Source organism: Sinohyriopsis cumingii, chromosome 4, assembly GCF_028554795.1.
Source record: "Sinohyriopsis cumingii isolate HCF-2022 chromosome 4, ASM2855479v2, whole genome shotgun sequence".
Lineage (NCBI taxonomy): Eukaryota > Metazoa > Mollusca > Bivalvia > Unionida > Unionidae > Sinohyriopsis > Sinohyriopsis cumingii.
Genome location: NC_142964.1, coordinates 97,155,392 through 97,182,829, shown reverse-complemented (window position 1 = coordinate 97,182,829; position 27,438 = coordinate 97,155,392). Strand labels below are relative to the sequence as shown.

The 27,438-nt window shown below is 39.8% G+C and overlaps 1 protein-coding gene across 2 annotated transcripts in view; it reads right to left on the bottom strand.

The window, feature by feature from the left end:
• The window catches only part of LOC149801724 (shiftless antiviral inhibitor of ribosomal frameshifting protein homolog), a 66,810-nt gene that overhangs the window by 5,727 nt on the left and 33,645 nt on the right, over positions 1-27,438 (bottom strand). Inside the window, exons 4-6 of one of the 2 annotated variants that reach the window (XM_089954344.1) lie at positions 18,485-18,619; positions 17,444-17,547; positions 15,924-16,087 (exon numbers count right to left, since the gene is read on the bottom strand). In XM_089954344.1, coding sequence (XP_089810470.1) covers positions 15,924-16,087; positions 17,444-17,547; positions 18,485-18,619 — 403 coding nt within the window. The remainder of the gene's footprint in view (positions 1-15,923; positions 16,088-17,443; positions 17,548-18,484; positions 18,620-27,438) is intronic. The other variant, XM_089954345.1, reaches the window with a different exon arrangement.

The window sequence follows — 27,438 nt, the reverse complement described above, 5'->3', positions numbered from 1 at the left end:
GAAAATAAAAAACAAATCAGCAGGGACGATACAAAATACGATAGACTTGTAGATGCTATACGTAAACTTGAAATTCCACCATCGCAACCTCAAGAAGAAAAATCACCGTTGCAACACACAGAACGACAACAATATCCTTCACGGCGAAGAGCAATAGATCCTGACCTAACTCCGTTAAGTGAATACGAGGCTGCATCTGAAGGAAGTCCGCGGGGCCAAAAATTCAAACAAACTAGGTCGCCGATAATTAGCTTAACAACATCTTCTGAAAGTTTGCCTCAAGACATTTTATCCCCAAGAATTGTACCATCAACAGGGGAGGGTTTAGGATCCGGTTTTATTGCCTGCCCTAATAATATCATCGATGATGTATCACGGTTGGAAGTTCTCATCGGAGGAAGACGTGCCGGAAACAATTCTCCGGAAATTATAAATGAAGCCGCAGATATCTGTCAGAGACTATTTCAGCGTGGCATCATGGATATCAGCATCTACCGGGGGCTCATTGATGAACTCGCAGACGGTTACCACAGCGACTAATAATTAAATTTGCTAGCAAATTCAGTTAGATAAACAATAATTAAATAAAATGATACTACACGATTCTTTTCGCAGACCAAGAAGTGTCAGAGTAGTAAACTCACGATTACCAGTATACGAGGTTGTTTACGGAGATGGAGTCGGTGATGTTGTTAGGGATTTAGTCACAAGAATCGCTCCGAAAGCTGGACCGTTAGCAAAACAATTCGCGATGAAAGCCGCTGATGTTGTCAAGGATAAAGCCATTGGCACTGTTGGTAGTCTTGCCGGGAAAGCATTTCAATCAATCAAGGATCGACTAGCACAGCTGATACGAAAAAAAAACCCAGTCGAGAGGTTGGTGCCAGTAAAACTACCATCCACTGAAGCTATGCCGGCAAATGTTAGTAGCGTAGTAAATAAGGCCGTAAATCAGAAATTAGCTGAGATCGCAACAGCAGGAATTACCTCCAAAGCGTTGCAAGATAGTGTAACTGCTAATTTGATAGCTGGTAGTGGTTTCCGGTGACGATAACATTTTAATTAGATCATCACAAATAATAATAATGTTTGCACGAAAATCCAATGACGCGTTTGATATGTCCAAACCAGTACTTAAAGATGATTCTGTACGTGATTTTCAATATTATTCTTATGAAGCACGTGATCCTAACCAACGCGGAAGAATTGAACTACAGGTCCAGGATACAAGTAGATACTTCTTGCCCGCTGAGGCCTTCATCGAAGTTGAAGGTAGGCTTTTAAAGAATGATAACACTAACTACGGAATCGGCGACCGAGTTGGATTTGTTAACAACGGCATCATGGCGTTATTTAAATCCGCTATTTACATGATAGATGGAAAAGAAATTGAAACAATTCATGATAACGTCGACGTTGCCACAACAATTCTCGGGTTGGCGAGATACTCGGATGATTACACCAGATCAGCCGGACCATCAATGATGTTTGCAAAGGATATAACCGACAGCCCCGAGAACAGGAATGTAACAATGAATAATGCCGGTGACGCAGTTGCATCGATGAACGAAAATTTTAATTTGGGTTTTGCAACACGTAGATCGATGTTAAGTGGAGATGAAGAGTTCTCAGGTGTGATTCCATTGTCTCACATCTTTGGATTCTGCAGAGATGTCCACAAGGTCATATTCGGTGCCAAACACACAGTTGTACTTGTGCGAAAACCTGATGATAATGACGCTATCTGGCGAGATGCTGCTGTTGCCCCTGGTCAGGTAATACTAACTAAACTGTGGTTGTGGATGCCAGTGTTGTCTCCGTCAATCACCGAAGAACAACGACTGTTGTCTTTCATGGACACGGGCGGTAAATCACTGCTATCCTGGAAAACAACAACCACAGACGTTATTCAGGGTGATAATGGTGGGTTGTTTACATGGCATATATCATCGCAACAAGGAGTATCAGCACCACGACATATTTTCATTGCATTTCAATACCGTGCTAGAACAGATAGCCAGGAAAGAAATCCAATGGTATTTGATACACTTGGAGTTTCTGAAGTTTCGTTGAGAATAAATGGGCATCAGGAGCCATCTGAGGATATATTAATAGATTTCGAACATCATCGTGTCGCACGCGCGTATCATCGTCTGATGTCATTTATGGGGCGCGACCTTAATGTAGACACTGGCCTGCAAATATCACAGCGAGACTTTATGAGTTTATATCCGATTTATTACTTTTCGCTGGAACATCTTGATCTGGTTAAACAATCTGTTGTCGACCTACATTTCCGAGCTCGTGTAGGTGTTCCTGCTGGTGGTTACAGAGCGATTGCTGTCATACTCTCCGATAAAGCAATGCTGCTTGAAGGTGTTGGCGGACGAATGAGGGTCATCGACGCTCCAATCGAGAATATGTAACGCAATTAAAATCAAACTTAGGATATAATGTCATACAGTCATGTTAATGTCACCTTGACTTCCGGTCAAACGAAGAAATTGCAATCAAAGAACGCAAGCACGTGCGGGACATCAATAACACTAAAACGAGATCAGATTACTGGTGGTCCAAACAAATTGTCGTTGACTAATACTCAGCTTAAACATTTTAATAAGGCACTAACAGCAAAAACCGGTGTCCGACTTGATTTCTCTGCTGCAGCTATCAAGGACATGACTAAAACCGGTGGAATATTTCCTCTTCTCGCAGCAATACCGGCGTTGATTGCCGCGGCAGCACCAGCCGTAGCAAAAGCCGCAGCACTCGGTGCAGTTGGAACTGCAGCTGGAATGGCACTAAAAAAGGCAACGGGAAAAGGATACAAGAAAAAAAAGGGACGCGGTCTAAGACTACCAGGAACTCCACCATCATGGTATCCAAAAAAATTCTAACGCCGTTGAGCAATTTTGATTTACTCGATGCTGTTAAAAAATTGCGTGTAAAACATTTCAGAGGCGTATTTATGCGAGATCAATTACCGCAACGACCGAATAATCCAGAAACTGGCATTATCAATCTCGACAACAAAGATGGTCCGGGAACTCACTGGGTTGCTTACGCGATCGATCCACGTGGAATTATCTATTTTGATTCGTACGGTTTAGCACCGCCAGTTGAGTTTCTCAAGTATGTCAGCAGATTTTCTAATGTTCCAGTGTGGCAGTCGACGTTACCAACACAAACATTAATTGATCCGCCCATTTGTGGGAGGGAGGTTTTAAATGTTCTTGATGCAATCTCAAGAAATCCAGCAACTCCTCCTCATAAAGTAGTGTATGAATATACCGCATCGAGAAATGCTAGCATTTGAAAAACAGCAATAAGAATAATGGTGGATATTTACGGAAGACCTTTCACACGAGGAGGTAAACCAAGCACAGATGCTGATCTCTCAAAATATGCGACCAAAGATGAAGTCGATAATCTTTTGAATATAGCTGGAGTTGACCCAGATGAAGTTGCTATTTTCCAAGACAGGCAAGGAAAACTAAGAACGAGCAACATTAAGTGGAATGATATAATTCGCAGAGTTCTTGGAGCTACCAAGGATAACTTCGTTGCATTTAGTGATGGCGGCCGGATCAAGGACTCGAATATATCAATCGCAAGCATCAAAGACAGTATTGATAAAGGTGTTGATAAATGTGTGAAAAAAGCCGGTGACACGATGACAGGCGAACTCAGCATGAGCGGCAACAAAATAACCGCGTTAGCGAATCCCGAATCCGACCAGGATGCGTCAAACAAACAATACGTGGACATCGTCAACGGTAAACTAAATACGCTGCGTGCAGAGCATGATGTTCACGTGGGCGCGTTTACAAGATTTCGAAGAAACTTCGTAAAAACTGATGAGGTCGTGGATAAGTTCTTTGGGACTCCTCCAGTCGTCGATGTAAAACTCGCTGATGTAAAGACCGACATTAACACGATCAAACAAACACAGCAGGATATCGTATCGGGTATTCCTGATATCGTTAACAAAACCAGTTTGATTAAAGTTCCCACTGGAGTTACTCCGGGGCATATCACCAACATCGTATTCACGGTATCATCGGGATTCGCAACATGGTCACGACAAAATAACACTATCAAATATACAGCAACAGCCACCGGTGTTTACAGGTTGTCTGTGTTTTCAGCCGCTAAATTTGAAATCTTCACAACATATCCTTGGAGACATTCCACCGATAAGTATTCCGGGGTTTGCACTGTAATACTAAACAGCGGAACCGAGGAAACATTTATGCTTGAAGCCGAGGACGATAGTTTAACAGCAACATCTTACTGGTTTTGTTTGGAATTCGTCGCTGCAACGCCTCAATTGGTTACCGCGTAATTGAATAATGTCAACGACGCCAGATGCTCAACAATATCGATACAATCAAGTCCGTGAGTGGCAATCTGAGTTAAAAACTGTCATCGAAGTAACTAGTCAAAAAGTAAAAAAATACAAGCGCCGCATAACAGTGCTGGATATTATGGTTTATTCAGTATCTGCCGTTGTTGCATCTGCCGGAGCAATACTATCAGCGGTCACTCCGGTAACTGCAGCAGTCGCCGCCACGATCTGTGTTTCCGCGGCCACAACAACAGCTGAAGTTTTCGGCATCATAGCAAAAAAAATATCATCATGTGCTAACACAAAATTACACGATTACACGACAAAATTAAATACAGCCACGACCGCATATCAGAAATTATCATCGCTGATATCATCATCGTTAGACGTGCAAAGTAGCGACGCTACGATATCAGATTCTGAATTCAAACTAATGTCAGATGCGTACAATGACTATTTGAAAACTAAACAAATAAATAATGTCAATAGAACTGCTTCAACAAATAGTCACAAACACAACACCGGTAAGGACCACAATGATCTCAGTGTCCTCGACGACACCAGAATTCGGTATTAATTTTCGAACTCCAATTCCAGTGAGTGAAATCGCGTTAGCAAAGCTCAGTGTGTATCACAGCTGGCCCAATGTTAGGTCGGCATCATTTGGTGGTCTGCAGCCAAATAATTCATTCGTGTTCGGGAAAAGCAAAGCCGACTCCGGCGAACAGGGTGAACTTGACTGGAATACAATTACACTTCCCACTGGGAGTTATCAGATCGAAGAAATCAATAATGAGATACAACGCCAAATAAAACGAATCACCGGCAAGGAAGCCAAAATATCTATAACAGCTCATGAACCAACGCTGTCTGCGGTCATTGAAATCTCAACGCCAGGATACGCCGTGGATATTTATAACAGCTCAATCCGAACATTATTAGGATGGCCAAAGGCCCCCGAGGTTAAACCTCGTCCACCAAAACCTGAAAAATCGGATTTTATGACCTATAAAGAAGCACTACACGACCTCGAGTACAATTATTATTTACTCCTTGCAGATCAATTACTAGCAAGAAAAAGTACTTTAATGCCCGATACTTGGAGTATAGAAGCTCCACGTGTTAAGGGGGGGCAGGAGCTCCGTGTTTACCGTCTAGATGATATAGAATCTGAATTATTTATTCCGATCAATCTAGTACATAAACAACAGCTACAACTCCTGCGAGTATATTTCCAAGATTATATTTCTGATTTAACAAGTCCGCGTGATAATATTATCACAACCATAGAAAAACTAAACAAACTCGCATCGGCCATGGAAACTATAAATCTAAGAATAATTCAGGCTTTACTGGATCTTAAAGACTATATCGATGATAATTATAGACAGATAGCCAGAGCAGATTTTGCAATTAAATATGGTATTCAAGTGAATGATATTTCAGATTTTAAATTTCCTGGATATAACGTGCCCGAGCTGAGAAAATCAGTCTCTGATCTCATCGATCAATCTTTCGAAGATATTCTTGCCGCGTACGAACGAATAAAACCACAACCTGTTATTCTCAAGCACGACAACAGTACAGCATCCGATGGCAGACACATCTCACCCGGGATCGTAAATATCACAGATGTTATTGCGGTCAATCTTGTATGTGACGTCATCGATGGCAGTTACAGCGCATCAGATACTACGACGGCACAACAGGGGTTTATCCTGTATACGTTCACACCAAGAGACCCCCCTGGTTTTCTGATTGTGCAAGAACCAATCAATCCGGTCTATCTACGGTGTCATAACCCGTGGTTGTCAACGATAAATTTCAAACTCACCGACCAGAGGGGGAATTTGTTGGACCTGCGTGACGAGACTGTTAGTATAAACTTACTGGTGAAGTCCTAAGTCAAGGGATCCATAATATTTATAATAGTTTTTTTTTCTGCACTGATCCATTTTCGTCATTTTATCGTGCAAATACCCTATCAAAACCAGCATAAGTTATCGTTGAAAGTGCTAGCACGCATTAAAAAAAAAACGGTTGTGTATAATGTATCAACCCGAGTACATTCATGCACGAGTTCATATTCATGATAAGCAAATTCTTTACGAGGCAATAAAAACCGCATTTCAAATACAGACATTCCCAGAACAGTATTTCCCCGTTAAAATAGTTATTGACGTGTATGGTGACGAAGACTTCTTGTTAACTCCGTCACAATTAACAGAGCTACAGCAAAATCATATGATCATAGTTTGGTGTCAACGAGAACAGATTATGAACTATTCTCATTCCTGTATTGATGTTGAAACGCTTAAGCAAATCCTGAAAATCTGAAAGCGCCCTTCACTTGAGAAACTCTTTGAGTTTCCAAGGGCAAAAAAAATAATACACTTTTTTTTTTACCCGTGGAAATGTGCTTTACACTCCAAGCGGGGGGGGGGGGGGCGCTAGCGTTCTCAGGTTCTACTTTCACTTTGTGCTGTGAGTCACACGCTATGCGGTTTATACTTCCTTGTCGGCCTCGTAGTCAGAAACACTAGTATTTTTGTCAGAAATGCAAGGCATTTCCGTGTCTAGATTCTTTATATAACCTTTTAACCGTCTCACCCTGGTGCTAATTAATTTTCGAGTCTCATACTCTTGTGACAATCCAAGACGAATCTTCTCAACTGCACGGCACAGTGGAATAAATTCAGATACCTGATTTTCAGTTATCCCGGCAAGTGATCTGTAAACACGATCTTGCAAACCCTTAATGAACCTATAACGAGCAGGGAGATTGTTCTTCCCCAAGCGTGATAGCTCATTCAAGGATTCAAAATCTGACATAATTGTTTCAGTGTCTAGTAAAATATTAAAACCTCGCTGTTGTAATTCTTTAATTTCAACAAGTATGGTATTTATATTTTCGTGATTCATATTATTATATATTTTTATATTTTTAATAGAAACACTTTGCATGAGAAACGCTAGCTTTCCAAAACAAAACGAGACAGTCGGAAACATTTATCCCCTGCAAGGGCCTAGATCGTCAAATAACGTTCTAGAACCCCACGAGGACTGCTTCCGACATGACAATACAACATGTAACACGAAACACTTTATCCCCTGCAAGAGCCTCTAGATCGTCAAATAACGTTCTATAGGCTCAAGAGGACGTGTTTAGTGAATTGACAAGGACAAACATATAACACGTAACTTATCCTAAGGACGGACCCCTCTGACTGCCAAGTGACTCAGAGGCACATTTATTTACAAGACGAGACAGCCCTGGCTTCTAGGATCGAGTTCTCTAGCAGGCCCGGCAAACATTTATTTGACAACACAAACAACCTTTACCTCTGATTCGAGTATCACAGCAAGCAAAGGTACAATGAACATGTAATCTTATCCTAAGAGACGGTACAGAACAGACAACCTTTACCTCTGATTCGAGTATCACAGCAAGCAAAGGTACAATGAACATGTAATCTTATCCTAAGAGACGGTACAGAACAGACAACCTTTAACCTCTGATTCGAGTATGACAGCAAGTAAAGGCACAATGAACATGTAATCTTATCCTAACTTATCCTAAGACCTTATCCTATGACGACACAAACATACACAGGTGGGTCATTTTCTACGGTCAGCAGCAGAGCAAAACCATCCATTGAATCGACCATTGGATGGTGCACAAAAGACACCCGCCATTGGCGGATTAAATTTATGGTTTTGCTTGCGCGTGCTGACTTTCGATCGACCCAAAGGTCTTAGGGAGCGATTTCGTATATAACCCAACTGTTACTTGCGAGTTGGAAATTCGCTCTAGCAGTGGGCGGGACTTGTTTAAAATATTTTAATTGTATGTTTTCTTAAGCGCGGTCATATAACAAGCACAGAAGAGCAAAACAGTCGGATATATTCAGTAAAACGAGGATATTGTTTGTAAAAAAATATATATTCTACGGTAAATAAATGATTACATGTTATGAACTCGATAAAATATTTTATCAAGGTGGCTTTCTTAGGGGGAGCAAATCCTCTGACCAGCAACGACAACTCTGCAAAGCGTTACACACTCTCGGAGGAGTTATCGTCGTTTGTGTCAACGATAAGAGTTATATAACAGAATGAAATCTTCTGTTTGAGCTTCTTTGAAAATGCTGTTTTGTAGATCCCATCTGCGACATGCTGTACAGAAGGTGGACAAATACCGAAATACCTACCGGCTGCGCTCATTGATTGAAATATTATTTCTTCACGAGTCTCAACATTCACAGATTTCACTGCTCTTCTTATAGCTGTTTTACATTTAACTCTTCCTCGTATGGTATTCTTGCTCTGAGTGATCGCTTGAAGGTTTTCAATACTGTTATCAAGTCTGTTCCCGTTAATATGATCAATGACAAGGCCTTTAGGGATCTCTCCGTTAAAAACCTCATAGACGAAACGATGACATAAATACCTCCCTTTCCTAACAGTAAATCTTAAATAACCAGCATTATCAACTGTACCAACTTGTTTCCTCAGCCTGTAGTTTCTCACTATGCCATCTCGGTTTGCCTCATAATTTGGAATAGTTGGATGTCGGACGAATTCTTGATTCATTATACTATAAGCAAATCATTGTCTAATTCATAATTTGTCTGAAAACTTATTTATGTAATCACGCTCGCATTTGAGAGCGTTATCACAGTCTGGATTTTTTTTATCATAATACCGTTTTAGTTCTCGATAGCGTTTTCCACCACACGCTGAACATAATTGCGTTTTTCCTCGTACTCCAATGCCGCATCTGATACACGGTATCGGTCCTAGACTCCCACCGCGGACCTGTTGAGCATGTTGTCCACAGTATTCGCCTCTGCAGGGTTTGCTACACGGCGCTGATGAATTTAGTTTGATCCACTTGCATTGGTTCATCATATAATATATTTGTCTATTTAAATATTTGTCTTAATTATAATAATGGGTTTTGAAAGACTATCCAGAATAAAACCCATATCAGGTTCTAGATTCGATCTTGACCGGTTAACCGCTGATCCACGACGAAGAGAGTTAGCAGAGGTAATTGGTGTTATCAAGAATGCCAAAGAAGAGTTTCGTCGTGATGGTGCCGCACACACGTGGTCTTCGTATAAAATTATCCTCGGAAACGCGAGCGTTTCTCGGGAAATGCAAAGCATTTCTCGTGACCGTATCATTGATGCTACCATGAACGATACAATCGCGCGTAACATAATTGGGTATCTCGACGATAGAAGATATTTCGTACAGATAAAATTTATTGTTGGAGTCGGCGAGGGAACGTGGATTATCAGAGACAAACTAGACCCTGTTCTTGATGCCAGAGGCGTTCGTGGAAAAACCGTTCTGTTAAGTAAAGACTCAAAACCGGGAGTACTTGTTGGGATTGATATACCATATTATGCCAGAGCGTATCCTGTGACCGCAGTTGTTTATGGAATTTATCCGATGAAGAAACCACGCGTTGATAAACTCAAACCGATGAAGGTGTCGGTGTTGAATTGTGTAGCTGAGCGAGTAATGGAACATTTTAAAAATGCAATGCGAGGAAACGGCCTAACACCGCTAAGACAAACTAAAATAACAGCGTGGGCGACACGAGTAGCGGATAAAGGAGCGTCAATAAATGATGTTGCTGAGCTAGAGCGATTACTAAAATTTCCTATAACGGTTTCATCGTTAACCGGTGAGGTATTGTATGAGTGTAAATACAATTCCCGTGGAACACCAATAACTATTATCGATCATAACAGTCACGCCTGGACTGACTCGGTTAGGATATTTCCGCAAGACCGTGTTGTGAAGTATTATCCGGAATTGCAAAGCAATTCTGGGAGCATGTTTGATTTTATTTATCAGATAAGTAAAACCGATCCAGTGTCTGTGTGGTTATTCAGAAGTAGCGAAGATGGAGAATATGATCAGTTTGTGAGACCCAACGGGGAAATATACAGAACAATGACGTTACAGCAGGAAATGAAAAAACTCGCAGAAAAATATCATGCTGGCAACACTGATACGTTACTGACACACTGTTTTACTGTCCCGGGTGTTGTCGCGCATGTAGCCCGGGAACGAAATTCATGGAGACCAACTCCGAAAAGTTTTCTTGCTGATATCCAGCAGAGCTGTGTCGAATACGGACACGGCGGTTTGTGGAATACTCAGTATGATCACCGCGGTATGATATCCGTGGACATGACGGCGTGTTATCCAGGAAGTTTCCTTGGGCGTGGAGAATGCAGCGAATATTTTAAACGGTTTGGCCACGCTGGCAATACCATGACAAGAGTAGCTGTCAACGGTGTTTTACCCGATTTTGACTTGACCGGATTTGCTTGTGTGTCGTCGTTTAAATTCGCTAAGGATTTACATCCTGTGTGTTATGTTTGGTTTGGCAGACATTTCGTTGAGAAGCGATGGGCACCGATAGTGTTATTGCGATACATGCTTGACAGTCGAATACTGTTGTCGCTGACGGTCAGCGAAGCGATTATATGTTATTGTCGTCAAACCGAAGTTTGGTTGCCAACTCCAACGCCGGTTACGTTAGAAGAAGTCATCGAAGATTGGTCACGAGAATATCCAGAAACTTCTATCGACGCTATCATCAAGAAAGCTCCTGAAGTACTTAAAAGCAAACTCAGAAATGATGAAAGCACAGCAAAAGATCTAGGACGAAGAATAATAGGGAAATTCACTCAAGGTGGAGCGTATGATCATAAACAACATCACAGTCGATTAATCATGGACAAGACTGAATTGGATCTTATTGTCGCTGATGCAGCCACGAACAACATGTTCTGTAACCGCAAAGATGTGTTTCTGTCAAACGGGGAAAAACTAGGGACTGTTTTTAGTTATATTGACGGAGAATCATCTCAGTACATACATTTGAGATCTTCGATGCTGGCTTATGTATCCATAAATTTGTTGTCGATGATCAATAGATTCCCTGTTGCCGCAGTGAGAGTTGCAACGGATTCATTTTATATTGATAAAAAACACTCAGCGCTGTTGGATAATGTTATATCGGATGATCCATCGTGGGGCTCGTGGAGAATAAAGAATGAAATGTTACACGGATATTGTAAATCGGCTGATGTTGAAATCGAGGATGAGTATCGCAGCGCAGAAATATCTTCGATGGTTTCGTCGGGGGCAACTTCGTTGTTGCCGCCGGTGCACGATCCTGTTACAAGACACAAAACAGTTTATCTGAACGGTCCTGGTGGTTCTGGTAAAACAACTCGAGCGATTGAATTATTTAGAAACTCTGACATGATTGTGCTAACACCCACACACAGACTTGCCAGGGAGATGAGACAACGGGATGTTAACGCGTGCACGTATCACAGTTTTTTCAAATACAGCGGCGGCACGTGGACACCTGAACGAATGGGAACGAAATATATTCCCGAGAAAATCATCTGGGATGAGATAGACACTGTGCCGTTGGATACATTAAAACAGTTTCTGGATTGGCTGCTAAAGAAAAATACCGCAGTGGTGATGTGCGGCGATCATGGTCAACCACCCCCATTTACAGGTGAATCTCCACACGAGTGGCTGAAAACTTTTGTAGATTATTATGAGGAAATAACTAACGATGTTAGAGCACTCGATGAAACGCTGAAAGAGTTTAAGGCACTGATCAGGCTACAAACCAATAAAGTCCAGTGTGAGATAATGCGTGAAATAATTCCAGAGACTTCGCTGAGCGACTTTTGGGAAACGTGGAAACCAGGTGATTTAATTGTGGCAAGTAGAAAGATAGTCAGGGACACACTTCAGCAGCGGTTATTTCAGTTACATCAGAAGAAATTTCCCATGTTGCCAGTGCCGTTGTGTTATAGACCAGCTGATACGCGATTGCAGAATATTGATGTTGATATTCCAGGGCGCCTGACTGCGTCGGGTCCGGAGAAACAGAATTTAGTATTAAATGATATTGTCACAGTTGATGTTGATGCTGTTGAACAGGCACTGAAAATGAGCAAATCCCCGTGGACGCTAGGATACGCTATGACCATCCACAGTTCGCAGGGACTAACTATTTCAGATACAACAGTTTGGATTGTTGATGATCGCATCGAGTGGTCAAATTTAGTTTATTTAGCCGTGTCAAGAGTAAGAAGGATAGGTCAGTTACGAAGAATTGTATTAGATGATGTTGTCAACGACAGCTCAATCGCTGATGACACAATAAGAAAGAAATTAGCCGGTTACAAACAGAGCGACAAAAAAAATGGTAGAGAGTTTGATCCCAAACAAAGTTTGGATGTTGAATTTGTAATACAATTACAACAACAGCAGAATAATCACTGTGCGAGTTGTAATTGTTTATTGCTGTGGCAGTATTCGAAAAACGACCCAAGGCAATTCACCGTAGATAGAATAGATAGCAGTCGCGGTCATACACGTGAAAATGTGATGTTGACCTGTCTTGAGTGTAACCGACGCAGAGGTGTTGCTGCAGTTATTTAAATGATTGAATCACTTCAGTGCGGATCACTTTAGTGATCGGGGTGGTAATTGTGTATCCTCGGGAATCACCTGAAGTTGCTCGCGTTTAAATCCGCGTTGAGGAGCAGTCGAATCTAATCTGTAGATTGCGTTTCTCCCAGTTGATCTGGTTATGCTGGATATCTTATGTGTAGTAACACTCCATGTGGGATCGGTTGCTCTTTTTTTCCCTCCTTCTAGTTCGCCTGGTTCGTATAAATACCTAACGGTGACATTACCCAGCAGTGGGGACGCTAGCGTCCCTGGCTGCGTTGAAACATTTTGTTGCTGTTGTCCGCGTTCACTGACGCGGGGTATATATTTTTTTGTGATTGCATTTACAGGTCTCATGTTTGTTGTTCTGGTAATTTCATTATTCAGTGCGGCTATCACGTTTGGCAGTCTTGCAACCCATTCACGAGATCTCGTATCGTAAATGAATTCCCTCGCGTACTGGTATCCGAATAATCTCTCAGCGAGTGTTCTATTAAATCGCTCAACAATTGCCTGATCCCGATGAATTTCAGTATGTCCTCGTCGTATGGTAACGTTATGCTGCTTTGTCAGTGATGACACCGCGCCCTGAAATTCCTTGCCAGGATCAACTTGTAATAATCGTGGCCAGTTTAGAGGTCCTCGTTGATAAATTCGTTTAAACGCAGAGGCGACTTCGGACGCTGTTTTAGTCGCTAACGGTTCTGCTTCTTTGTATCTACTGGCAACATCAACTACTGTTAGCGCGTATTTGTATATTTTTCTACGGACAGTATCATGAGGCAGGAATAGTATGTCAGCCTGATGAACTTCATTGGGCACACTAACATCAAAATGTGCAAAGTTGATTTGTCGAGGTGGTGGTAAGTAGATTTGCCATATTGCTTGTTTTGATAGCCAATTTTTGGCAACCTCGCGTGTTACTGATGCCGCGTTGGCGAGTTTATTAATTGCTGAGTTACCTCTCCAGTATCCGATTGGGGAATAATAAATCGCTTGCATTTTTATTTAATTATCCAGCGCCTAATACTAATTTAGATTTCATCGCTGATCTTACTAACCAATTAGCGAGTGACTCCTTAAATGATTTATTTTTTATGGCGCTTAGTGCATGAATTAATTTCACATCCGCGATATGCCTGTCTTGTAGATCTTTACTTCGATAAGCAACATCATGTATGTGACACGCTGCGTCGATAGCGTTTATCGGATACTCTCCCGGTTTTGGTTTAGATTGTTCATCAAGTCTGATATCTAGTCGGGTCCCTGGACCGCAGTAATTGTATCCTGGGAGATGTTTTTCTCCGGGATACTTTGCCCAGGGAGTTCCGGGGAGCTTTCCAAGTTTGGCTGCAATGTCACCTCCGCTAAATTCTCGCTTTTTTTTTGAAATCTAAATTTTTTTGTGCCACATCGAGTACACTTACCAGAAAGTGCTTGTCTGTTATTTTTTGTTGTAATGGTTGTTAGATCATTCGTAGGGGTTCGTGCCTTACACTTCACACAATATAGATCCATAATTATTATTCTTTATATACAAATGGAAATTACAGATTTTTCTGCGACAAAAAAGAAAGAGCCAGTTAAGCATAATTCAGTGCTACCAAACTCTATCCGCGCGATTATAATTGGGCCATCCGGTTCAGGTAAAACACAGCTGTTGCTGAACTTGATAATGAAGTGGATGAAATGGGATAAACTGTATTTGATAGCTCCATCTGTAGATGATCAACGATGCTATAACGTTATAAAAGATTTTAATGAGAGTGCAAGCGCGCTGAGTAAAGACGGTGAGGATGTTGTTGAATTTATCACTGATATCGAAGAAGCCCCCAGCGTCGAGGATCTTGATGAATCAATTAACAACCTAGTAGTGTATGATGATGTTATGTTGGACAAGCAAAAAAATCCCGCAAGAATATTTTCCCGGGAACGTCACAAAAACACTGATGTGATTTATGTTACTCAGCGTTATACACAAATTCCTAAAGTAATCAGGGATAATTGTAATCTTCTTGCGATATTCAATGGAGTTGATACACATACACTGAGAAATATTCATCAAACCTGGTGTGGTGGCGATATGGATTTAAATAAATTTAAAAATTTCTTCAGTCATGCTCAAAGAAAACCTCACGGATTTGTGACAATAAATTTACACGATCCCAGAACAAGATACCGTATTGGACTTGATACACTATTTGCAACATAAAAATGTTTTTCCTTGGAAACTCATTTCCCAGAGCAGCAGAGGGGATGGACCCGACCCATGGATTTTTCAATAACGACCCCGCCACGGAAACTGTTTCAGATTTATTGAAGTAACCCAAGTTGTCAGTGCAAACTCAACGAGTTTGTCCCTGGAAACTCTTCGAGTTTTCGGGGGACATTTTTTTTTGTCCTGTATTCTGAATAGAAGGGTTTATTTCGTCGAAATAAGCCCTCTATCGAGGAATAGTTTCCTGGAGGGGTTTATTGTGCAAAAAGTTTCGGTCTGTACAGCCCCTCTGCTGCTGGTTTAGTCCGCTCGTAAGTGCATATGCTAAAACAGTTTTATTCTCACTCGAGAGTACATGTACTAAAATAGATTTATTCCCACTTGTGAGTACATGTTTTAAAGCAGATTTATTCCCACCCCAGAGCACATGAGTTAAAACAGACTCATTCCAGCTCTATAGTAAATATGTTAAAATACAGCTATTCCCAATCGTGAGTACATGTGCTAAAAGAGATTAAGTCCCACTCATGAGTGCATGGATTAAAATAGATTTATTCCCAGTCGTGAATTCATGTGCTAAAATAGATCTATTCCCACTTGAGAGAACATGTGCTAAAATATATGTATTACCACTCGTGAATACATGTGTTAAAACAGATTTATTCCAACACGAGAGTACCCCCACCCCATCCGGCTCTGAACTTTAAAGGTAAACGACATCTAGACCGTAAGTAGAATATTTGCTAAGCTATTACGATCACAGGAATGAATACCCATGTAACTGTGGATGCAATGAACAATCTGTTTCTGACTTAAAATATATTGTATAAAAGATAAAGCCTTTACCGAAGGCAGTCAGGTCTCTATTATGGCAGTTTGGTGCAGTACAGCTATGAACATTTCTAGTTCTTGTTTGACGTCTCCCATAGGGTGGGATTATCTCCTCTGGCATGCACTGATTTCCGCATTTATAACACGGGCTTGTCGAACCATTCATTTCTGCATGTCCGCTGTCACAGATAAGAAAAAGATGTATCTACTTTCTGCAATCGAACGATTTTTGTAGCAAGGCCGAGTTATCAAACTTGACGGAAAATATGGAAAGGGTGTAATTCTATAATCAAACTAAAGCGGATCAAAAAATGTATGGTCTTTGTTAAAATAATAAAATCAAGAGATTTAACAAAATCAAACATTTCCTTGACACATGTTGATTTAAAAACTTTGGTCACAATGTGGCAGTTTATAGTCATGTCTAGAACTGGGGCATCATCCCGGAGACCTGTAGCATCATGTGCCAATCCAGGGCCGGATCAGGTAAAGTGTTAGGATGTTTTTTTTTTTCCCTCCAAAATTTCAAAAGGGCCCTGACTTTTCTCTAAAGGGCACCAAAGCAAAAGTCTCTGTGTCTATTCATTCAAACTGCTCATTTGCCGAATGAACATGGGAAAGAAGAAAACGATGGTCAAATTTCAAATGACAAGTGTCTGTACGTTTGTGTGTTTACCCCGGCCCCTCTCCACGATCCGGCCTTGACACCAAGCCGACCAGTCCAAATACTAACCTCTTAACGCTAAGCGCCAAGCGAGGCAGCTACTATACCATTTTATAAGTCTTGGTATGACTCGGGTGGGGTTCGAACCCGTGACCTCCCGCATCTTAGACCATCGGAGCGGTCTGTTTTTCGCATGTTAAAATATTTTTAAAATATATTTGATTTAACGCAAAATCTGAGGATATTGGCCTAGGTGCCCTTTGTGGGGAGGGGGTACTAAGAGAACTTGAAATCGAAAGGTAAGGTTGCGCTCTACAGATAATTCATACTTTTGACAGTGACAGCTGTAGTGTGAAGTTGTTTGAATTTGGAACATGCATAATGCAGAGAATGTTGGCATACCGTTGTGCTACTTCTGTGTACTGTGACTGCAATTTCTTTACATGTTATAGACGCAGAAACAGTGCTTAGTGCAGATTATGGTTATATGTATTTAATATAGCAGTCACGTGATCAGCAAGTTATGGTTCTGTATGTCTAGATATAGCAATCACGTGTTCCGCAGGTTATGGTTCTGTGTATCTGTATATAGCAGTCACATGTGATACAACCGTATTGATAAGCATATATGATGCAATCTTTCTATCTAGGTACATATACATGCCAATAACCTGTTTTGACATTGGAACAGTTACCCGATAACTCTACGATATGAATGAAACTCGTTTCATTTACCTCTGGTTTTTAAAGTGTCATTTTTGCTACAGAGATATATGATAAACTGTTGATTCTCCACATATGAAAACTGAGATAATTATATATTATCAACTGACAGAAAAGGTTGATCAGGAAAAAAGTAACATATACTTACTGAAATTCGTTCCCACAATGGTCGCATGAATGTTTTGCCCAGCCCCACTCATTCTCTTTGGGGATAGCATCAAATTTCTGCATACATAATTTACACTTTGAAACCTGAAAACAAGGGTATGAAAATCTGGAGCAAACTTCAGACATACCGAATCCAGCATATCTGAGCGGGGGAGGGGGGGGGGAGGAGGGATAGGCTGAGCGTGAAACAACCGCAATGTTGCTTTGAGTAAGTTTTATTCACCGTTACATTGTAAAAATTGGAAACTTTTAGTTGGCCCTCGCCAGGTGTTTCATCCCCCTACCTTCTTGTTTATTCTCACCATAAACAATATTTATGGATCCGCCCCTTAGTTTGTTATAGTCTATGTCACGACAAAGGTTACTATATTTGTTTTGTGGAATGAAACTTTTACTGGTATATTCTACATGAAACAATGTAATGATATACTTTAAAATTTTATTCATTTCCCCCATCATTTTAAACAGAAGCAGCAATTTAGAACTGGAAGAAAGTTTGATACCATTGTACATTTATTGATAAAACAAAACGTTGTAAAGGTATACCAAGATGTATAGGAGGGATTTGACTTCCTACTGATGAATATTAAAATGACTTATAAAATTGTATTTTGGGATGAAAAGAAATGAAATCCAAACTACCACAACACTAGATTCACCCTCGGAAACCTCGACTATGCATAATAAATAGCGTGTTAATGTCAGCAAGGCACAGGGAGGCTGCTGGTCCCTTATTATCAAGTACTAAAGCTGTGACTCGGGGCCTTCTTAGGCACAATATCATGGAGTCAGACAGGCTAGATAGATATCAATCCCTGTATAATTTTAGTTCCAGGTCTAAGTAAAACACAAAGCGGTACACGAAGGGGCAGGGGTAGGGTTGATGTAAGAACCATTCTTGAATGTAAGTACCGTGTGCGAGCCAGCAGAGACTTGAAGAGGTCGAGGACGCAAATGCTCGGTCTTGATGATTGATATTTGATGCAGTATCTAAAAGTGATCTAACTGTATAAATACGTACTGGTTTTCTAGACGGAACTCTCCGCCACCACATGTGGTCGCATTGTTCACAGCCAAACTGTCTAACTTGGGCAGGGATTTCATTCTTCCGAACCTCATTGATGTCACTTTTGTTACGGGCTTCCACTACTCGCCACTGCAAAAAGTACAGAAACAACACACACTGGACACATGGAGGAACATCGCATAACAGTTGAAAAGATACACTGACAGTTACTACGAAGGGCTTTTTAAAGCAAAGATAATGATTTGGGTTAATGTACATTATGTAGCTGTGACTAGTATGTAGTTCTATAGATGTGTAATGTCCAGATAAAATTATACATACAATTATTCAGTGTAGTACAAGTTTGGAAGTTTGTATCCCCAAAAACTTGACCCAATTTTCATTGACGAGTGCAACGAAATGGATTACCCCGCGAGTTAGGGTGATGCCAGGTCACTCGTTGGTTACACTGCATGTACTCAAATACGGACAGATAACCGTGTCTACAAACTAAATTCGCACAGTTTAGAAAACCTAAGCCCGAGGAAACAAAATGGCAGCCTAAAGCAGGCCCTCAGCTGCCAGAACCTCGCTTGTTCCCAGCCTACATCATTGATAATTTAGAACAATACAATACAGGTTTACAAGTTTGACGTATACTGTAATAATAGCAGTGTGCCTTCGATCAGTGAAATACCAATGTAGCGGAAACTGAATTTTTTAATGGGAGAATATTAAACAATTTAAACGAGTACATAGAATATTACCGAAAGCACTATCATTTGACATAGATATTATTATGAAATAAATCCCATCCGTGGCTGATGCGGACATCAGTTCCCTGTGTTTGAAAGCTAGCTTTAAATATGAGATTTGTATATTGTATTGTGCATAATAGATTGTAGGTCTAAATTTTGTACCAAAATAAGTTTAGCTGTCTGTTGTGATGTGTTTGATTGACAGGCACGCCAAATACATTGTCTGAATAGTTTTGTGACTTTTTACAAGAATACTTACAGTTTTATCTTGAAGACACGGAGTATGTATTATAATAAAGAATTCCAAGATGAAGAAATTGTAAGAATTCTATATTATTTGTATTCAGTATTTTGTAATATTACTTACTCAGTGTATCATATACATAGACCTTCTATTGTGAGGTACAGTTTGATATATATATATATATATATATATATATATATATATATATATATATATATATATATATATATATATATATATATATATATTTGAAATAGTCACTTTAATTCTCATGTTGGTCATTTATTTGACTAATTGCAGCAAGACGTGCTTACGACATGATATTGACTATGCAGGTATATTAGAAGTGTATCCTCATTAGATAGTAGTACTTTATTGCTCAATGTATATTAGAAGTAAATAGACAGAGCTTATGGCAATCATCATGTTTGTAAATGAACATGGAATTTTATAAAATCATTTAATCATACAGTTGATCATAACTGACAAATGCATACAGGCGACAAGTTGAAGCAATTGATATAATGGTCACATGTTTTGTAGTTTATATTTCTGTCCATCTCTCATCTTCTTCATCAGTCATAAATGTAGTCTTTTATCTTCCAATATATAAAACCAGTACCAAAATTCTAGCTTTATATTTTAAGCAAATATCTAGTTTGACCGAATTATTGACGTAAGATAGTTAATAATTTCATTCTTCAGCAGGTTTCCATATGCATACCGTCAATGGAGTCTCTATCTTTCAATAAAATCGAAGATGGAACTTGCATAGCTATATCTGATCTTGTAAAGTTCCTTAAATCTAACCATTAAATTTATGACAGGAAAAATATTGTGAAGAAAGAAATTATTTTACAAGAATTACTTGGATAATCCAAAGAAAAGAAAATAAATTGGTTTCGTTGTCGTCTTTCTTTCGATATATGTTTCATCACTATGATGACTTCCAGGTTTGTAAAGTGGTGTGTGATGAACTCCTAAAACAACAAACACAGTCAATGTCTTCAAACAAATCGAACGAATCAACATAGAACCTTTATCAACAACTAGCGTCTGTTGAAATTCTAAGTTTGAGTCTGTATGAATAAACAATTTAAAAGCTACAATTTGAGGGGTTGAAGATTCCATCTTTAACTAATGACTATAAAACAGTTCACCGACAGCGAATGGAATAAAATTAAATTGTTTGAGTGGCACTATAGTATCCTTTGTAAGAAAGAAGTGTCAGGCTATGAAGATGAGCAGGAACGTAAATGGGAATCTTTGGATTATGTAACGAGTTGGCAGAAAAGGGACAAGAACTCAGTCAGTTGTGCTTGAAGGTCTGTCAGTGCTGCTGATGCAATAAATGGAATTACTATACAGCTGGAAAGTATCCATCGACCTGAGAAAATAGAAACCGACACAAAACATGCTCTTAGAGACATACCTGCTCTTCAGTTTCAAAATAGCATATGTTTTCAGTGCACAAATATGTGTGCAGAAAAAGCAGGAATACACGTTGGTATCGAATTACATGAATTGCAACATAATGTTGAAACATATGATATCTCTCTGATAGTTCGTGCCTCTAGGAAGAAAGTCGCATTGTATATGTTCCTGTCATACCCTCCTTTCCCAAAGGTTGCCTTCTGCCTGGTGAGCGTTTTCTTGCAAGAAGTCATGTGAAATCTGGATAACTCCGACCCCATTACGTGTCCCTTTCATCTTGTCTGGATGACCAAGATCTCCCAGAGGAATGCAGAATTCTTGACTCCTTTTGCTTTCAATGTTTTAAAGAGGAGAAACATTGGCTTGTGGACCCCTTAGATGAGAACCACTTTAAAATAATGAGAGAATGGCACTTGCACATTCCTTTACCATTCCAGTGTTAATTAGAACAAACACTGCTGAACAAAAACAGCCTCAGGCGTCGATCGTCAGATGATTTCTACACATCAAAAGTGTCATCTTTATATTGCCATTTTGATTGATCAATGAAATACTTAACAGAAATTACAGTGGTGTCATACTAGATATTGTCACAGATGAGTTGTTCATGAACTACTATAACATCACGTTTTTTTTTTTCATCACATCAGCTACCAGTATAAGCCAAAGTCTGCGAAATGGAGACAAACGTCTCAAGAAAGCAGCAGTTACAGAACTTTAAGACATATCTGAAACCATGTACTACACTATACTATGTAAAAGGAAGTGACGTCTCATCTTCTGAACATATGGTTTGTCTCAGGGTCTGCCATCTTGTATTTTTCATGGACAGTCTTGTCCAGCTAACCATGAAAACAGACCCACAACCTAGTGAAAGGAGAATAAATCAACTATGCACCCTGCCCATCACAATCAAAGGCATTCTAAATGATTCAAGCAATGTATTAACATGGCATCTTCCACTGTGTGAAGGAAAAGAAGGCTGTGCATGCAAGGAATTACCACGAGTGAAAAAAGAAGATCTAGAATTGGTACTTCTAAAGATGACTTCAGACGAAGAGTGTGATTTTAAACGTTTTCAGCAGCAAGCTACATGGGGCCTAAAATATATCTCAACAAGACTTACGTCATTACAGTCCTTCACAGAAGTTCTAAACCATGTGGCTTCGATGGAAAAGTCGGAATTTCAGCAAGAAAACGTGGATCTAGACGAAAGCTTTTCATCCTTGGCCATTCAAGATGGAGCCGTTACCTCCATTACAGGAGCTGACGGCAATGGGGATGTAGTCGACGATATGAAAAACATCTAGTATGATCCAAGTGTGTATTGTTATTTGTTGCCATGTATTAATGTCAGTGTTATAGATGAGGAGGATGTACAACGAATTTATGAAGATACAATGAATGAAAAACGAGAAGGAGAAGAGGAGGAAGAATATTGTAATATTAGGATACAAGTTGATAAAGATATTCTCCAAGATTTTCAAGCCCTGCTTGAAGAAATACAGATACCATTTATGGCAAAGATGAAACTGTGGTTTGCGGTACTGATAGTAGCATACTAGAGTATCAAGATCTACACCACACACCATGACCGCCATTATTATGCCGTCATCCTCCACCTTCCAATGGTAGGGATGACGATATAGGCACATTGAAAGTGGTTCTCGAAGATTTTTTGGAGAAGGCTGAATTGAGTGAAACAAATGAAAATGTTTTGTTTGCACCTGACTATAAGATTGCAAGAAATCTGTTTAAGCTTATAGATGGGAACAAAAAGTATGCAATATTTCTTCCAGAATTTTCAGTACTGTACTTGAAAAAGTCCAGATTCATAAATATAATATCAGCCTATGAAACATCAGGCCTCATTCATATATTTAAATATATGAAAGATGATGATGTTGAAAAAGAATGCAGTAAATTAGTAACTATTGAGAACATCGAGGCAGCGACGCGAAACTTTTGGCGATTGTCAGCGGCTTTGCATATCTCGGTTCTTGTCACGTTCATCGACTCGCTACCACATTCACATGAGGAGGAGCTGAGAAAAATCGTGTGATCAGGAGTTATGTTAGCCAGTTTGAAGTGAGATGGGGACACATGTTGAAAGAATTCATTAAGAAAACATCCACTGAGAATAAAACATTTCCCTGCATACTGATATAATGAGGCATTGTGACGAAATTGTATCCTCGCCGTTGCTGAAAGACTAGGAGGAAAATATGGATAAAACTTACTTTTAGCCAGTGTGAAATCTTCACTTCCATTCTCATTCTTAAATGGAGCTTCCAGTTATGCTGGATTTTGCTCATGGCTTTTGATAGAACATTACAAATTAAGTCACTTTCACAGACAAATGAAACATACTCTATTCAGAACCTCCCAGCGATTGTCAGCTTTGGATTAGACACTGCTCGAGAGATGAGATTGACCACAGAGACGCAGGGACCACACTAAGCAATGTAATGATAAAGATGTCCACAGTAAATAAGCAGAGACAAGCGCATACAGTAATCAAGTCTGTCATCTCAGGAGAGGATGCTGCAATGATTAAGCAAGATGAGACAAAAAAACAAAGAGATAGCATCCAAAATGTCAGAAAGGTACATCGGGAAAAAAGCCAGTTATAATGACTTGGGCCATATTGTAAGAACAGTTAGTGTGATACATCGAATAAAGGGAAAGTCATTAAGTTTTGACCCCATTCTAAGAAATGTATATCACAAGGAGAATCCAGAGGTGCAGCAAGCTATGTTAGATTCAACCACAGAAGAGATAGGACAATTCATGATTCACAGGTATGCAGCAAGAGAGCGTCTATTGGGTATGACGATTAGCGATTCTCCTAATATTGGATTCATAAACGGACCCAATCATCTTATTAATAGAATAAAAATTTAAAAAGGGTCAACAATCGAGAGGACTAAAAGCGAACCAAAAAACTACATCATGCAAGAGCATGAAAGAGAAAAGCGAGGAGAAAATAAAAAGGATAGTGAAGAAGATGACAACGATTGCTGACTTGTGGACTGTCTAAGCTCTTCTATGAATACTTGACAGTTAATCTTTAAGTGTGTGTGTGTGTGTGTGGGTGGGTGGGTGGGTGGGTGTTTTGGATTCCTAACGTAGCTTTAACAATTTTTCAGTCATATCGCTACGACGTCTGCAGTGTGACAGTTTATAGTGATGTCTAGCACTGGGGCATCATGCCGCATACATGTAGCATGATGTCCCACCCAGTAACATTATTCTGACACCAGGCCGACAAGTCCTAACACTAACCTCTTAATGTTGAGCGCCAAGCGAGACAGCTGTATGTACCATTTTTGTAAGTCATTGGTATGACTCGGCCGGGGATCGAACCCACGACATCCCGCGGACGCTCTAACCACTAGGTCCACCGGAGAGGTGCTCAGTCTTTAAGCCAGATGGGACAAAATTATCCACCAACAAATCAGCTGGTGTGAAATGACCTCTTCTCGAGCAGCAGAGAGGGTGAACAGACCATAGAATTCCGACAAAACAAATAAAACAAACAAATAAAACATCTCGTAGAAAGGTCAAGATTTTACAAATGAACTTTTCCTTGAGATGTTTTATTTCTGTAATGGACGATTGTACTAATGAAACCTCAGTTCGAAATAGTATCTGAAAAAATAAAGTACTCTACGTGTTTATTTATTTCTTGTTTATTTTTTTGACGACCAACGTTGGTAGGTACCCTCTCTGCTGCTATTAATTTACCACCATACCAAGTTTGATGAATATTTTTCAACGCGTTCTCGCTGTCCTTTCTCCTCATCTGTTTCATCTTCATCTGAATCTTCGGAATTTGTTCTATGTTTCAAGTAATATTCAAGTTCTGATGGTGGTTTTTCTATTTTTGGATTTATGTTCTTTCTTTTTCTGTAATAGTTCATCAAACTTCTGTATCGATCTCCACCGCAATTTTTGCAAATCTGATATAATCCTCTAACACCGTTGTTACAACCAACACAACCTCGTGGACCAGCATGAAGGTTTTTCTTTATAAGATAATTATGTTTCTTGCAATATTCTCCGCGGCACCTTTTGTTGCATTTATCTGTTGTTCCTTGACGCAGCCACGCACAGTTGTTCATTATATTAATGATATCTATTTAATTCAATTTAATTTTATCATCACCTCTCTCTGCTGCTCCTCTTCTGCTGATATTAATTAAATTATTATGTTATAATAAAATGATACATCCAGAATCTCATACTGCAAGAACGGCTCGAGAACGATTAGAAGCAATTAAAAAATTTCTTCCTGTCAAAGACTCATTTAGAAAAAATCTACAAGCGCAGCAAGAAGCACAAGTTGAGTATGAAGAAGACACTAAAAAACTGTTTAAACCCGTCACTGCAGCTACTGAGAAAGTTGCAACTGTCATCAAAGAAGATCTTCTTCCGGTATCAGAAAAAATAGCAAGAAGAACTAAACAGGCAAAGAAGATTTTACGAGACCTTCCAACTGACATAGCTGCAGCTCAACCTCCACCTGTTGGTGAGGAAATACTTGAAGGCATTGAAGAACTTCTTACTGAAGTCGCCGATGTGAGAGAAAAACTTGCATCTAAATCCAAACCAGCAGGAGAGAGCTTAAAATTAATTGCAAGATTTAACGAAGGAGTTGTTGAGGAAATTAGAAAAACTGAAAGAGAGAAATTACCTGAAATGATATCAAAAAATATATCTAATAAATCTAATTTTTTAAAACCCTTTTATGGAAAAACAACTGATGATGATTTCATGAAATGGATATGTCGCGTATATTACAATAAAAAACAAGCTAGAGGTCAAGAATTTAAAAGATTTAATGAAGAAGTAAATAGACTTAGAGGGAGACGGGAACAACTAGGACAAGGAGAGTCCTCCCAGTATCAGCTTCCTCCACCTCTGCAACAAATAGAACAACAGCAATCTTCTTCGCCGCAGCAAAAGTTGAGGTCGGAAATTAAAAGGACTAAAGAGTCACTTAAAAAATCACCCCCCTCGAAGAAAATTCCTTCACCGTTACGTAAAATTTCTGCACCGGAAATAACATTTCCACCGATAGATTCACCACATGGATTTCGAGAAGGTGACTCACCCCCGGTCACCACTGAAGTACTTACTCCGGTAATGCAACCACCAGTATTTAAAACACCTCAAGATGAACCTAAAACAGGATCTGGTTTATGTCCTGATAATATCATCAATGACGTGTCACGGTTAGAAGTTCTCATAGGAGGAAAACGTGCCGGAAATAATTCACCAGAAATAACCAATGAAGCAGCTGATATTTGTCGGCGACTATTTCAAGGTGGCATCATGGATATTGGCGTTTACCGAGAACTTATTGATGAGCTCGTTGATGACTAGTTGTTAGATAAATGGTAAATAAAATAAGATGATTGTGCATGATAATCATCGTAAACCCACACAGGTCAGAGCGGTAAACTCACGATTACCAATCTATAGTGTTATTTACGGAAATGGACTTGGTGATGTCATTCGGGGATTATTCACGAGGATAGCTCCAAAAGTAGCACCTGTTGCAAAACAATTATCGATGAAGGCTATTGATATTGTTCGTGATAAAGCTCCTGGTGCAATTGTCAATGTTGCTGGTAAGGCGTTCTCGGCGATCAAAGAAAGACTAGCACGATTATTGCGACGAAAACAACAACCACCGGTGAAACTGGCAAGTACTGAGGTGATGCCCGCAGATGTTAGTAAAATAATAAATCAGGCTGCAAATCAAAAACTAGCGGCGTTAGCAGATCAAGGACTCGGTGAATCTGGAAATAATATCTCAAGTTTGATATCCGGAGCTGGAACTTCCCGAGGTGGAACTTCCCGAAAGCGGTGATCAACGTGTTAGACGAAAAATAATTATAATAAAATGTTCAAGCGCGTATCCGACACAGCATTTGACATGGAAGCACCCGTCCTTAAGGATGAATCTGTACGTGATTATCAATTTTATTCCTATGACGCAAAACAACCAGATCAACGTGGAAGAATTGAACTACAAGTTCATGACACAAGTAGATACTTTTTACCCGCTGATGCCTTTCTTGAGGTAGAAGGTACAATTATAAAAACGGATGATACTAATTACGCAAATCCAGTAAAAATTGGTTTTGTCAACAACGGGATCATGGCATTATTTAGTGGCGCCACATATATGATTGATGGAAAAAATATTGAATCAATTCAGAATGATGTCGACGTTGCTACAACAATAATAGGATTAGCAAGATATTCTGATGATTATACAAGATCAGCAGGTCCCACAATGATGTTTGTGAAAGATAACTCCGATAACCCTGAAAATGATCCGCATAATATAAGACGACCAAGAAATTTTGCCGAAACGGGTGATGCTGATGTGTGGCCAGTGGTTCATGGTTCTAGCGAAAATTTCAACTTGGGATTTGCAGCACGTAGAAATATGTTGCTAGGAGGCAATAGAGGTTTTTCATGTACAATTCCACTATCGCATATTTTTGGATTCTGCAGGA